General features: G+C 48.4%; 1 protein-coding gene across 5 annotated transcripts in view; it reads right to left on the reverse strand.

Moving 5' to 3' along the window:
• Positions 1–15,916, reverse strand: part of LOC126035455 (E3 ubiquitin-protein ligase RNF38-like) — a 229,360-nt gene that overhangs the window by 87,750 nt on the left and 125,694 nt on the right. For all 5 annotated transcript variants that reach the window (XM_049794063.1, XM_049794060.1, XM_049794059.1 and 2 more), the window contains one exon: positions 57–224. In XM_049794063.1, the coding sequence (XP_049650020.1) occupies positions 57–224 (168 nt within the window). The remainder of the gene's footprint in view (positions 1–56; positions 225–15,916) is intronic.

Consider the following 15,916-nt stretch of genomic DNA (forward strand, 5'->3'; position numbering starts at 1 on the left):
CTTTCCACCTCCTAAGCCTAAGTCCAGGATCAATATAACTAGAGAACCATACTTACTGGAGGAGGCACACTACAGATAGGAAGGTGCTGTCCACTGAATACCACAGAACAACCTGGGACCTGCTGTGTGCTGCAGGGTGGTATGTGCTGGGCTGTACAAAGTGGAATTCCATGTGGTGCCACCGTTGTCACCGTGTATGAGACGGGGACTGTGCCTTGATGGATCTGCAGCAAAAACACAAGTGTATGAAGCAAGCTGTTACAAGGGCTTTGGACAGTTATGGCATGGCATAGAAAACAAGCTTTCACCTAACAACAAAAAAGCATTTTTTACTCTGAAGGTATTAAAGAAGGCAAATACCTGTAATCCCTGTCCTTTAAAAAAAAAAAAAATTCTCATTGGAGTATTTGGAGTATCACTCTTCACTCAGTGCTTTTAGGACAAGGCCAGGAGGGAGCTCTCAAGATGTTAAGTCCTCCATGACACTTAAAGGCACTCAAAAGCATCTCAAATTCAGCAAAGCTGCTCCTCCCACACACTAAAGTTAGTTCTTAGAGAAAATAGGCAGCAATAACTCCCACATAAAAGCCAGTCAGAAAAAGGGGTGTAAAAAACCCCCTACAAGTAGCTAAAGAATCTCTTCAACTCGTCCTTGCAGAGTGATTAAATGTTAACCCAGAGACTTATATCTTTGAAGAAAAAGAACTTCAGATAGATTTTCTTTCCTGTAAAGAAACCAATCTCTGAATGCCTACTCAGAGCAACACTCCAGGGATGTGTCTTAACATGACTAACAACAGTAGTTGAAACCAAAGATTAATTTAAAAGCTGAAAAAGAAAAGGTTACATATTCATAAACATGCCTCTGAGACAATATCCACTAAATATCTACAAACATAGTAGAGAACATGATGGCTTAAAGGTTTTTTTAGTTAGCAATATTCACTTAGAACTCAATCATCAATCCAAGGGTAGAAGGTAGTCTGGACCCACACACTCCTCAATTCCTTGTACTACATCAGGAATCTAGCAAAAACTGCAAAGAACCATAGGTAAAGAACGTGGATACACAGAAGGCAATTATTTTGAAGAACCTTCCTTCACAACCTACTAAAATGGAATTCACCCTTGGAAAATGAACAAGCAAGAACAGCTCATTACAAAGATGAGAATAAATAAATTCGAGAGTGCTAACCTACTGAACTGGCCATGAGATGCAGAGGCCAAAACAGGAACACCGCACAGATGACTGAATAAAACCTCAAATCTCAAAACTGCACATATTTGGGAAAAAAAATCACTCAGCAGAAACAGTGACTTTGACCTAGTTCCAGTTCAGGTACCAATGCAAATATTTTATATGTGAGCTATCAGAGAGTTTTTAATGCCATAATTGTCGGATGTTTGAGGACAGTGCCAGGTGCGATTCAGGAGAGCTTACCACTGCTCTCAGTGCAGAAAGAAAGAAAAAAGAAAAGAGAAAGTGGTTCCCTCTCTAGAGTAGTCTGTGCAAAGCACCATCATGGAAGACCCATAGTAACTCTGAAAACACTAACACCTTGTGGAAAGTGCTTGGAAGGTGGTGACAGCATCATAGAACAATCGTTTCTCAGGATGCTGCTGCAAGTCTAAACACGCAAGGACAAACACAAAATGTATTTTTGTTTTCAGATACTTGCGTAACTCAACTGTTCAGATACAAGTGAAGGCTGTGACATGGCCAGAAAGACTATTGTCTTTAACCCATGCACTCTGCTCTGGGTGCAGATACTCCTTATTGATCAGTGCTCCGCACAGAAAATACATCAGTGATCTGCTGCTGTACTGAATGCAAGTCACTTTATAAGCTGTGCTGTAAGAATTGCATTTTAAGCCTGGCAGTTTGTGACCTGGTTATTGAATCATAGAATCATTTAGGTTGGAAAATACCTTTAAGATCATTGAGTAAAACTGCAAACCCAACACTGCCAAGTCCACCACTAAACTGTGTCCCTAAGCGCCACATTGTACTGGGTTTGTGTGGCAAGGTTTTGGTAGCGGGAGGGGGAGTTACAGGGGTGGCTTCAGTGAGAAGCTGCTGGAAGCTTCCCCTATGTCCGACAGAGCCAATACCAGCCGGCTCCAAGAAGGGATTGTTGTGACCCAAGTGCAGGACCTGGCACTTAGCCTTGCTGAATGTCATACAATTAGCTTTGGCCCATCGATCCAGCCTGTCCAGATCCTTCTGTAGAGACTTCCTACCCTCAGGCAGATCAACACTCCCGACCAAATTGGTGTCATCTTCAAACTTACTGAGGGTACACTGGATCCCCACATCCAGATCATTGATAAAGATATTAAACAGAACTGGCCCCAATACTGAGCCCTGGGGAACACCGCTTGCGACCTGCCGCCAACTGGATTTAACTCCATTCACCACAATTCTTTGGGCCCAGACATCCAGCCAGTTTTTTACCCAGCAAACAGTACACCCATCCAAGCCATGAGCAGCCAGTTTCTCCAGGACAATGCTGTGGGAAATGGTGTCAAAGGCTTTACTAAAGTCCAGGTAGAGAAGATCCTCAGCCTTTCCCTCATCCACTAAGCAGGTCACCTTGTCATAGAAGGAGATCAGGTTAGTCAAGCAGGACCTGCCTTTCATAAACCCATGCTGACTGGGCCCGATCACCTGGCTGTCCTGTACATGCCGCGTGATGGCGCTCAAGATGATCTGCTCCATAACCTTCCCTGGCACTGAGGTCAGACTGACAGGCCTGTAGTTCCCCGGATCCTCCTTCTGGCCCTTCTTGTAGATGGGAGTCACATTTGCTAACCTCCAGTCAACTGGGACCTCCCTGGTTAGCCAGTACTGCTGATAAATGATGGAAAGTGGCTTGGTGAGCACTTCTGCCAGCTCCCTCAGTACCCTTGGGTGGATCCCATCCAGCCCCATAGACTTGTGTGTGTCTAAGTGGTGTAGCAGGTCACTAATCATTTCCCCTTGGGTTATCATAGGGGGCTTCATTCTGCTGTCCTTCCCTGTCTTCCATCACAGGGGGCTGGGGACCGGGAGAACAACTGGTCTTACTATTAAAGGCTGAGGCAAAGAAGGAATTAAGTAGCTCAGCCTTTTCCTCATCTTTGTCACTATGTTTCCCCTCACATCCAGTAAAGGAAGGATATTCTTCTTAGCCCTCCTACTGTTGTTAATGTATTTATAGAAACATTTTTAATTGTCTTTTACAGCAGTAGCCAGATTAAGTTCTAGTTGGGCTTTGGCCCTTCTAATTTTCTCCCTGCATAAACTCACAACATCCCTGTAGTCCTCCTGAGTTGCCTGCCCCTTTTTCCAAAGGTCATAAATTCTCATTTTTTTCCTGAGTTCCAGCCAAAGCTCTCTGTTCAGCCAGGCCAGTCTTCTTCCCCACCGGCTTGTGTTTTGGCACATAGGGATGGCCTGCACCTTTAAGATTTCCTTATTGAAGGATCTCCAGCCTTCCTGGACACCTTTGCCCTTCAGGACTGCCTCCCAAGGGACTCTGTCAACCAGGCCCCTAAACAGGCCAAAGTCTGTCCTCCAGAAGCCCATGGCAGCAGTTTTGCTAACCCCCCTCCTTACTTCTCTGAGAATCAAAAACTCTATCATTTCATGATTGCTATGCCCAAGACAGCCTCCAACCATCACATCACCCATTAGTCCTTCTCTGTTTGCAAACAACAGGTGCAGCAGGGCCCCTTCCCTAGTTGGCTCACTCACCAGCTGTGTCAAGAAGTTCTCTTCCACACACTCCAGGAACCTCCTAGACTGTTTCATCTCTGCTGTATTGTATTTCCAGCAGACATCTGGTAAGTTGAAGCCCCCCACGAGAACAAGGGTGTATACGGATGGGTTAAAAGATGGGATTTTGGTCCCTGGATGAACACTGGTGGAGAGGTAGATAGCTGAGGAAAATGCAGTCAGCACAGAAAATGGATGGTTTGTTGCCTGTTGCTTGGAATGCTGACCACGGAGATAAGAGAGCTGAGCAATACCGGGGGAGGACGGGCAGTAGGCTGTTGCACAGCACAGCTGTGTGCATGATTGGCATGTGACTGCTGGATGATGAGAATATGCCACATGTACAGAGCCCATGAACCAATAGACAGGGTGTGTATGGCTCATGCAGCGCGCCTGGCCAGTGAGCGCATGCGTCATAGGCTCCCTATGTTACAATCGAGGTGTGTTTTGGCACCCGCTGGTCATGTGTGCCGAAACCCGTTCCTCTGCAAATGTATAAATATCGGGATTTTTCCGAAGACCATCAGGCTGGTGTATGGCGAGGCCACCGTTGCCTCCATGGGGACGCCCACGTAAAGCTGATGCCTACCGATTGCTGGGCTGAGCTTGCAGCACAAGATGGCACAAGAATGTACGGATGGTCCATCTTCCTCACAGTCCTTGGGTTAGTATGTTAATTTGCTTTACAAGATACCCTTAGCATAACGCACATCTGTAGTTAATAAATGCTTGCTTTTTCCCCTTATAGTTAGTGTGTGCGTGTTCGCCTTCTCGCGAATCCTCGAAACCACCCTAAAACAAAGGGCTAGTGATTGTGAGACTTCTCCCAGCTGCTTATAGAATATTTCATCTGCCTCTTCATCCTGGTTGGATGGTCTATAACAGACTCCTAGCATGATATTTGCCTTGTTGGCCTTTCCCCTGATTCTTACCCATAAACACTTAACCCTTTCATCACCATCATCAAACTCTAGAGAGTCAAAACACTCCCTAACATACCCCACCACCTGTCCTTCCTTGCCTATCCCTTCAGAAGAGTTTATAGCTGTATTGGCTTTGTGTGGCAAGGTTTTGGTAGCGGGGGGGTGGTGGTGGTGTTACAGGGATGGCTTCTGTGAGAAGCTGCTAAAAGCTTCCACTATGTCCCATGGAGCCAATGCCAGCCGGCTCTAAGACGGACCCACTGCTGGCCAAGGCTAAGCCAATCAGCGATAGTGGTAACGCCTCTGTGATAACATATTTAAGAAGGGAAAAATGTTGTGGCGGGCACAGAAACTGCAGGTGGAGAGAGGAGTGAGAAAATGTAAGAGAAACAACCCTGCAGACACCAAGGTCAGTGAAGAAGGAGGGGGAGGAGGTGCTCCAGGCACCGGAGCAGAGATTCCCCTGCAGCATGTGGTGAAGACCATGGTGAAGCAGGCTGTCCCCCTGCAGCCCGTGGAGGTCCACGGTGGAGCAGATATCCACCTGCAGTCCGTGGAGGATACTATGCCAGAGCAGGTGGATGCCTGAAGGAGGCTGTGACCCCGTGGGAAGCCTGTGCTGGAGCAGGCTCCTGGCAGGACCTGCAGATCCATGGAGAGAGGAGCCCACGGAACAGGTTTTCTGGCAGGACTTGTGACCCCATGGGGGACCCACGCTGGAGCAGTGTGTTCCTGAAGGACTGCACACTGTGGAAGGGACCCATGATGGAGCAGTTCATGAAGAACTGCAGCCCATGAGAAGGACCCACATGGGAGAAGTTCGTGGAGTACTGTCTTCTGTGGGAGAGACCCCACGCTGGAGCAGGGGAAGAGTGTGATGAGTCCTCCCCCTGAGGAGGATGAAGCGGCAGAAAATAACGTGTGATGAACTGACTATAATCCCCATTCCCCGTCCTCCTGCACCACTGAGGGGGGATAGGTAGAGAATCCGTGAGTGAAGCTGTGCCCGGGAAGAAGGAGGGAGGGGGGAAGGTGTTTTGAGATTTGGTTTTATTTCTCATTACCCTATTCATGTTGACTGGTAATACATTAAGTTAATTTCCCCCAAGTCGAGTTTGTTTTGCCTGTGATGGTAATTGGTTGAGCAATCTCTCCCTGTCCTTATCTTGACCCACGAGCCCTTTGTTATATTTTCTCTCCCCTGTCCAGCTGAGGAGGAGGGAGTGATAGAAGGACTTTGGTGGGCACCTGGCATCCAGCCAGGGTCAACCCACCACAATAGCCATCTATTGCAGCACTCCAGTTGTGTGAGTCATCCCACCATGTTTCCGTGATTGCAACTATGTCATAGTTTTCCAGCTGCACAACAGCTTCCAACTCCTCCTGTTTCCTGCCCATGCTGCGTGTATTGGTGTAGATGCACTTCAGTTGGTCTATGGATCCTGCCACCTTCTTTGGCAGAGAAGCCCTAATTCCTATGTGGCTGTTCTCAGGTGCTTCCGTGGTTTCTAATGCATTGACAACCCTTGTTTCTTTGCTGCTGCGTGGATCTCCATCCCCTACCTCCACTGAGATGGCAGACTGAAGGACATCGCTAGCACACTGTCCCTCAAACACTGGCATACTGCCCCCAGGCTTATCTGTAGCGAGCCTGGTTTTATCCCTTTTCCCTTCAAGTCTAGTTTAAAGCTCTTTCAATGATGAGCCCTGCTAACTCTTCAACAAAGATCCTTTTCCCCCTTTGAGACAGGCGTACCCCATCTGTCACCAGCAGGCTTGGTGTCATGTGGACTGACCCATGATCAAACCCCCCAAAATTCTGCCAGTGACACCAGGCTTGGAACCAGGTATTGATCTGCTGGCTCTTCCTGTTTCTTTCCTCATCATTTCCTGCAACTGGAGGGACAGAGGAGAACACTACTTGTGCTCCTGAACCCTTAACCAGTCATCCCAAGGCCCTGAAGTCTCTCTTGATTGCCCTCAGACTTCTTGTTGAAACTTCATCTCTGCCTGCCTCATAAATCAATAATGGACCATAATCTGAGGTCCATACCAGGGTAGGAAGTTTTCTCACCACATCTTTAACCTGGGCCCCACGGAGGCAGCAGACTTCCCCAAGAAGTGGGTCCCATCTACATATTGGGCCTTCTGTTCCCTTCAGGAGAGAGTCTCCTATGACAATGACTCATCTTTTTTTCTTTATGGAAGCAGTTTTGACACAGGGCGTAGGCCGACTTAACCTTGGTGACACCTCCAAACTAGATGAACCATCGTCCTCATCACTGTTTGGTTGCACTTGCAGAGCCTCCTACCTATTATGCAAGGGCACTGGGGAAGGTGGGTGTCCTGGTTTCAGCTGGGATAGAGTTAACTGTCTTCCTAGGAGCTGGTACAGTGCTATGTTTTGAGTTCAGCATGTGAAGAATGTTGATAACACTGATGTTTTCAGTTGTTGCTCAGTAGTGTTTAGACTATAGTCAAGGATTTTTCAGCTTCTCGTGCCCAGCCAGGGCACAAGAAGTTGTCACAGGACACAACCAGGGCACCTGACCCAAACTGGCCAACGGGGTATTCCATACCATGTGACGTCCCATCTAGTTTAGGAACTGGAAAGTGGGGGGGCGGGGAATCGCCGCTCGGTACTAGCTGGGTGTCGGTCGGCGGGTGGTGAGCAATTGCCCTGCGCATCATTTGTACATTCTAATTCTTTTATTACTACTGTTGTCATTTTATTAGTGTTATCATTATCATTATTAGTGTCTTCTTTTCTGTTCTATTAAACCGTTCTTATCTCAAGCCAGGAGTTTTACTTTTTTGTTTTTCCCGATTCCCTCCCTCATCCCACTGGATGGGGGGGAGTGAGTGAGTGGCTGCGTGGTGCTTAGTTGCTGGCTGGGGTTAAACCACGACAGTGGGGTAGTCACAGAGGAGATGCGCCTGCTGCACTGGGCAGGAACTTGTTGCCGTTGCCCCCATCCCTTAAGTCACCATGGTCAGTCAGGTGGAGAAAGGATAGGGAATCCTCCGTATCATGTGTCCTGTGTCCTGGGTTCAGCTGGGATAGAGTTAATTTTTACAGGAACCTGGGAGGTGGGGGCATAGCCGGGGCAGCTGACCTGAACTAGCCAAGGAGCTATTCCATACCATGTGACATCCTGCCCAGTATATAAATGGGGAGCGGGCCGGGGGGTGGTCTCTGTTTTTTCGGTGGGGGAAGTGGCGGAGCGTCGGGTCCCGGGTGGTGAGCAGTTGCACTGTGCATCACTCTTTTTGTATACCTTTTTTTCATTAGTGCCGTTGTTGTTGTTGTAATCTCTTTTGTGTTTGTCCCAGTAAACTGCCTTTATCTCAACCCTCGAGGTTCCAGTTTCTTTTCCTTTTCTCTCCTCCGTCTCCTCCCCATCCCACCGGAGGGGGGCGGAGGAGTGAGCGAGCGGCTGCGTGGTCCTTTGTTACAGGCCGGGCTGAAACCACGACAGTCCTTTTTGGCGCCCAACGTGGGGCACGAAGGGTTGAGATAACGACAGATCTGGCCAGAGCGTGTTGAAACAAATTTGCCAAACGCATTTCTTAGATATATAGATGTTAGTCACAATGTTGTTTCATTTGTTTACATGGTGGCGTTTTGTAAGCTCTTATATGCTCTATGTATTGCCTGTAGTTGCGTATCTCATCTCTGGGAGAGTGATTGGGATTATCATTTTGCTGTACTGGGCAATGTCGACTTATGAAATGATTACATCACTGGTCATGAGGTTAAGCTGGTATCTGTATGAGGCAGTGATATCATTTCCATACTTTGGGCGCCTTCTGTCGGATTTTATTGGTAATTACACCCAATCCATGGGGAAATTAGGGGGGGATACCTCCCCCCGTCCGTTCACCTCCCTCTTCTCCTTCCGACTAATTACAACAGCTTTTGAGAATTTTGAATATCCTTGGGATGCGCAAGCCAGTGTGCTGTTAGTGCTATGCCTCCTGAATATGTTTCAGGTCTTGTTTAGGGCTACAAAAACGCTCTTTAAGAGTACCACTCAGAGATCTCCCCCAAAGCTGGAGACTCATGGGTGGCACGGCATGTGGGAGCATATGGGCAAGTATCTAGAGAACTTCTCACCGCCAGTGACTTGGAAGTTCACTCCCGAACAACTACAGAACCCTTATGAAGTGACAGAATATTTGAAAGAAAAATGCTGTGGCTATTCCAAAGACATACAACTCGCTGCACTGTGCTGGGCTCTGGCCAATATCTACCAAACACTGCTTGATATTATGCAGCACCCTCGGGGGGAAAAGGGGGAAAAGATGGAAAACAGGACAACATGTACCGTGGCTACCCAAACCCTGACAACAGACACCGTGGCTGCCCCTACCCCGACAACAAGCACCGTGGCTGCCCCTACCACGACAACAGGTACCATGACTACCCCTACCCCGGTGACAGACACTGCAGCTGAACCAGAGAACCAGCCTGTGCCAGTATCAGTCGCCCCTGTACAGAAAAAGAAACACACAAAGAAATCAGTTCGCTTAGCGAGAGATAAAGATGAACCAGGGTCATCGCGAGAACAGGAGGTAGAGGCAGAACCTGAAATAATTACCCGATCTCTATCCATGAGTGAGTTGCGTGACATGCGAAAAGATTTTAGCCGCCACCCAGGTGAGCACATTGTTACCTGGCTGCTCCGATGCTGGGATAGCGGGGCTAGTAGTGTGGAATTAGAGGGTAAGGAAGCCAAGCAGCTGGGATCTCTGTCTAGGGAAGGGGGCATCGACAAGGCGATTGGGAGAAAAACACAAGTCCTCAGCCTCTGGAGGCGACTTTTGTTAGGTGTAAAGGAAAGATACCCCTTCAGGGATGAAGTTACATGTCACCAAGGCAAGTGGACCACCATGGAGAGAGGTATTCAGTACCTGAGAGAATTAGCCGTGCTGGAGGTGATTTACAATGATCCAGAAAATGCGCAGTCACCCACAGATCCAGATGAAGTCCAATGCACACAACCCATGTGGCGGAAGTTTCTACGAAGTGCACCACCAACCTATGCCAACTCATTGGCAGTAATGTCCTGGAGAGAAGGCTATGGACAAACGGTGGATGAATTGGCTGTCCAACTCCGGCAATACGAAGGGAGTCTCTCTTCCTCCCTACGGGCCTGTGTCTCAGCTGTGGAGGAGTTGTCCCGAGAGTTCCAGCAATTCAAAGTGGATCTGTCCTCCTCCTCACCTGTACAGGCCCGCATCGCAGTTATTGGGAGTAAGCGTTCCTCTGCCCAAGAGAGAGGAGAGAGAAAGTACACTCGACGGGCTAACCTGTGGTTTTACCTGCGTGACCATGGAGAGGACATGAGGAAGTGGGATGGAAAACCCACTTCAGTCTTGGATGCACGGGTACAGGAGTTGCGAGAAAAAGCAACCAGAAAAGAGAATTCTTGGAAAACTGCTGCTCCAGTTTCCCGTGAGCAGTCCCCCAGACGCAGTAGATGGGCTGATCTCATTTCTGATCCCCTTGAAGGGACTTCCGATTTACGTGTGCAGAAAGTGAGTAACGGATGTTCTAACCAGGATTAGAGGGGCCCTGCCTCCAGCCAGGTGGAGGAGAGGGACAACCGAGTCTACTGGACAGTGTGGATTCGATGGCCTGGCACATCAGACCCACAGGAATATAAGGCTCTAGTGGACACTGGTGCACAATGTACCCTAATGCCATCTAGTTATAAAGGGGCAGAACCCATCTGTATCTCTGGTGTGACAGGGGGATCCCAAGAGCTAACCGTATTGGAAGCTGAAATGAGTCTAACCGGGAATGAGTGGCATAAACACCCCATTGCGACTGGCCCAGAGGCCCCGTGCATCCTTGGTATAGATTATCTCAGGAGGGGGTATTTCAAGGACCCAAAAGGGTACCGTTGGGCCTTTGGTATAGCTGCATTGGAGACGGAGGAGATTGAACAGCTGTCTACCCTGCCGGGTCTCTCCCAAGACCCTTCGGTTGTGGGGTTGCTGAAGGTTGAAGAACAACAGGTGCCAATTGCTACCACGACGGTGCACCGGCGACAATATCGCACCAACCGAGACTCCCTGATCCCAATCCATAAGCTGATTTGCCAACTGGAGAGCCAAGGAGTGATCAGCAAGACTCACTCACCCTTTAATAGTCCCATATGGCCCGTGCAGAAATCCAATGGGGAATGGCGACTAACAGTAGATTATCGTGGGCTGAATGAAGTCACGCCACCGCTAAGCGCTGCTGTGCCAGATATGTTAGAGCTTCAATATGAACTGGAATCAAAGGCAGCTAAGTGGTATGCCACAATTGACATTGCTAATGCATTTTTCTCCATTCCCTTGGCAGCGGAGTGCAGGCCTCAGTTTGCTTTCACTTGGAGGGGCGTCCAGTACACCTGGAATCGACTGCCCCAGGGGTGGAAACACAGCCCCACCATTTGTCATGGACTGATCCAGGCTGCACTAGAAAAAGGTGAAGCTCCAGAGCACCTGCAATATATTGATGACATCATCGTATGGGGCAACACGGCAGAAGTTTTTGAGAAAGGGAAGAAAATAATCCAAATCCTTTTGAAGGCTGGTTTTGCCATAAAAGAAAGTAAGGTCAAGGGACCTGCGCAGGAGATCCAGTTCTTAGGAGTAAAATGGCAAGATGGGCGTCGTCAGATCCCTGTGGACGTCATCAACAAAATAGCAGCTATGTCCTCACCGACTAATAAAAAGGAAACACAGGCTTTCTTAGGTGTTGTGGGTTTTTGGAGAATGCATATTCCAAATTACAGTCAAATTGTAAGCCCTCTCTACCAAGTTACTCGGAAGAAGAACGATTTTAAATGGGGGCCTGAGCAACGACAAGCCTTTGAACAGATTAAGCAGGAGATTGTTCACGCAGTAGCTCTTGGGCCAGTCCGGACAGGACAAGATATTAAAAATATGCTCTACACTGCAGCTGGGGAGAATGGCCCTACCTGAAGCCTTTGGCAGAAAGCACCTGGGGAGACCCGTGGCCGACCTCTGGGGTTTTGGAGTCGGGGATATCGAGGATCCGAGGCTCGCTATACTCCAACTGAAAAAGAGATCTTGGCAGCATATGAAGGAGTTCGAGCCGCCTCAGAAGTGGTTGGTACTGAAACACAGCTCTTCTTAGCACCTCGACTGCCAGTGCTGGGCTGGATGTTCAAAGGGAAAGTTTCCTCTACGCATCACGCGACTGACGCCACGTGGAGTAAGTGGATCGCACTGATCACACAGCGAGCTCGCATAGGAAACCCCGGTCACCCAGGAATTGTGGAAGTGATCACGGACTGGCCAGAAGGCAAAGATTTTGGAATGTCGCCAGAGAAAGAGGTGATACGGGCCGAAGAAGCCCCGCTGTATAATAAACTGCCAGAAAATGAGAGGCAATATGCCCTGTTCACTGATGGGTCCTGTCGCATTGTGGGAAAACATCGAAGGTGGAAGGCTGCTGTATAGAGTCCTACACGACTAGTCGCAGAAACTGCTGAAGGAGAAGGTGAATCGAGTCAGTTTGCAGAGGTGAAAGCCATCCAGCTAGCGTTAGACATTGCTGAAAGAGAAAAGTGGCCAGTGCTCTATCTCTATACTGACTCGTGGATGGTGGCAAATGCCCTATGGGGGTGGCTACAGCAATGGAAGAAGGGCAACTGGCAGCGCAGAGGTAAACCCATCTGGGCTGCCGCACTGTGGCAAGATATCGCTGTTCGGATAGAGAAGCTAGTGGTAAAAGTACGTCACGTAGATGCTCATGTACCCAAGAGTCGAGCCACTGAAGAACATCAAAACAACCACCAGGCAGATCAGGCCGCCAAGATTGAAGTGTCTCAGGTGGACCTGGACTGGCAACGTAGAGGTGAGCTATTTATGGCTCAGTGGGCCCACGATACCTCAGGCCATCAGAGAAGAGATGCAACATATAGATGGGCTCGAGATCGAGGGGTGGACTTGACCATGGACACTATCGCACAGGTCATCCATGAATGTGAAACATGTGCTGCAATTAAGCAAGCCAAGCGGCAAAAACCCCTGTCGCATGGAGGACGATGGCTGAAATATAAACAGTGGAAGGCCTGGCAGATTGACTATATCACACTCCCACGAACACGCCAAGGCAAGTGCCATGTGCTTACAATGGTGGAAGCAACCACTGGGTGGCTGGAAACATACCCTGTGTCCCATGCCACTGCCCAGAACACTATCCTGGGCCTTGAAGAGAAAATTTTATGGCAACACGGCACCCCAGAAAGAATCGAGTCGGACAACGGGACTCACTTCCGAAACAACCTCGTAGACACCTGGGCCAAAGAACATGGCATTGAGTGGGTGTATCACATCCCTTATCACGCACCAGCCTCCGGAAAAATTGAACGGTACAATGGACTGCTGAAAACTACATTGAGAGCGATGGGGGGTGGAACTTTCAAGCATTGGGATACACATTTAACAAAAGCCACCTGGTTAGTTAATACTAGAGGATCCGCCAATCGGGCTGGCCCCGCCCAACCAAGAGATCCACATACTGTAGAAGGGGATAAAGTCCCTGTAGTGCGCATGAGGAGTATGTTAGGAAAGACAGTCTGGGTTAGTCCTCCCTCAAGCAGAAGCAAACCCATTCAAGGGGTTGTTTTTGCTCAAGGACCTAGGTACACCTAGTGGGTGATGCAGAAGGATGGGGAGGTTCGATGTGTACCTCAGGGAGATTTGATTTTGGGAGAGAATAGCCAGTGAATTGGGCTGTATGATATTTAACTGCTAAATAACCTGCCAATGCATGTCATTGTATCTATAGTGTCTATATGCCATATCAAGGGTATTATTGTGAGAATTATCCAAATGACTACAGGATGGACTTTTGAAACTGAGCCAAGTACAACAGCGATAGAACTTGAACTGGCACCCACCAATTTCCTCAAGATCAACATCTTCGACCTGCAGACCAGGGGCATGAGTTGCACCAAATGTACTAGCCACAAGTTCCAGAGGCAGCGTACAACAACCCAACATCTCACACCATCTCTCTCTTATCCTAAAGAACTGTTACAACAGATAGAGCCCCAAAATTGATGGACACATTAGAGGGATAGCCCATAGGCTAAAGGAACACCGTGTGTGTGTGTGCGAGGTCAGGGGGTGGAGTCCATATACTTATATATAAGACAAGGAAAGTTGTAGTGGTTGATTGGAAAAAAAATAAAAAAAAGTAAGATCTGGGCATGATGTAGATGGTATAGAATAAGGGGTGGATAATGTCCTGGGTTCAGCTGGGATAGAGTTAATTTTTACAGGAACCTGGGAGGTGGGGGCATAGCCGGGGCAGCTGACCTGAACTAGCCAAGGAGCTATTCCATACCATGTGACATCCTGCCCAGTATATAAATGGGGAGCGGGCCGGGGGGTGGTCTCTGTTTTTTCGGTGGGGGAAGTGGCGGAGCGTCGGGTCCCGGGTGGTGAGCAGTTGCACTGTGCATCACTCTTTTTGTATACCTTTTTTCATTAGTGCCGTTGTTGTTGTTGTAATCTCTTTTGTGTTTGTCCCAGTAAACTGCCTTTATCTCAACCCTCAAGGTTCCAGTTTCTTTTCCTTTTCTCTCCTCCGTCTCCTCCCCATCCCACCGGAGGGGGGCGGAGGAGTGAGCGAGCGGCTGCGTGGTCCTTTGTTACCGGCCGGGCTGAAACCACGACAGTCCTGTCTGCCTGACAGGCCTGTCCCAGGGAAGGTAGGGTGTGATTCCAGTAGTCTGTCTATCTCTCAGACTCCCTGATACTCCTCAACCTACTCACCTCCTCCTTGAGCTCTGTCACTAAGCGGAGGAGTTCATCTACCTGGGCGTACCTCCCACAGGTGTACTCACTACTGCTGTCCAGTACTGGTCTAAGAGTAGGGCATACCCTGCAGTCTGACACCTGGGTGGAAGCATGTTCCCATTGGAGCTCTGTCTGGGAAGCTGCATCAGTCATGGTGGGTGCAGAGATTAGAGAGGCCATGGCCTTCTGCTAGGTAGATACCATTTCTCCCTGGTCAAACTGGCAGAGCTACAGCGCCCTTCCTGCGCATCCTTCTGTGTGAACTGCCACGCAAACTGCTGTGCCATGCCCTTGCTGACACACCACGCCCTGTTTGCCCACCCTGGTTGCTACTGCTCCCTAGGGGCTTCTTTTATACCCCGGGCTGGTGCTTGGCCATTGTTGCTCCTGGCCCCACCCAGGTCTCATCAGCAGCTGTCGCATGAGCTGTGGGCTCCTGTCATGTCTCTTGGCTCCCTCTGAGGTTTTCCTGGTTCAGGAAACCCCCTTGAACAGCATGCTAGAGCCCTCTGCTGTGGATCATGCCAGCACTGGAGCTGCTCACCTCAGCAACTGAGTGCTAGTTTTGGTTACACCGCATTTAAATCTCCTGCCATTGCTCCTGGCCCTGCCCAGGTCTTGTCAGCCACTGTCACACAAGCTGCAGGCTCCTGGCAGGTCTCTCTGCACCTCCTGAGGTTTGCCCAGTTCAGGAAACCCCTATGTACACTGCACTAGGATGACTAGTTCTGTCTCCAGTTAATGAATGTAACTGCATAGCAAGAAACACCCTTGGGCTGCATTCTACTGATTTGAACAAGAAAAGGCTATATCAAGAGGACAATTTCCTTTAAAGAGCCTCTATTATGGAATCCTACTCTTCCTGTCTCAGGGAAGATCTAACTTATTTTTCTGGACTAGCTGCAAATGTCATTTTCTCATGCCTTTTAAGGAGCTGGTTGAGGCTAGAATGAGTAATTTAGTGATGAGATGATAGTATCATGAGTTCATAGAATTGTTTAGGTTGGAAAAGACCTTTAAGATCATCAAGTCAAACCATTATGAGTTTTGCTGTTATATAGGCAGTCAATTATATGCATTGTGAATTCTTTTTTTAAAGAATATATTTAAGCTGTGTAAAGCACTTTAAGCTAAGGAGAGGTAATTCATATGCAGTGAAGTAAAATACATTATTACCATAGCATATCTTAAACTAAATTAACTTCAGAAGCAGAATAGTCACATTTCAAAGGTGGGATGCAGAGATCTTCAGAACTGTGCCAATACACATGGACAGACTGTTGACTTTCATACTTGTCTATTAGAGTCTAGATTTTTTTTTTCTTAAGTAACAAATGTATCAATGTTTTCACTGCAGCTCTCTATACACTGATACTACTCAGAAGAAAAAAAGAAAAAAAACCCA

The sequence above is a fragment of the Accipiter gentilis genome, chromosome W, assembly GCF_929443795.1.
Source record: "Accipiter gentilis chromosome W, bAccGen1.1, whole genome shotgun sequence".
NCBI lineage: Eukaryota > Metazoa > Chordata > Aves > Accipitriformes > Accipitridae > Astur > Astur gentilis.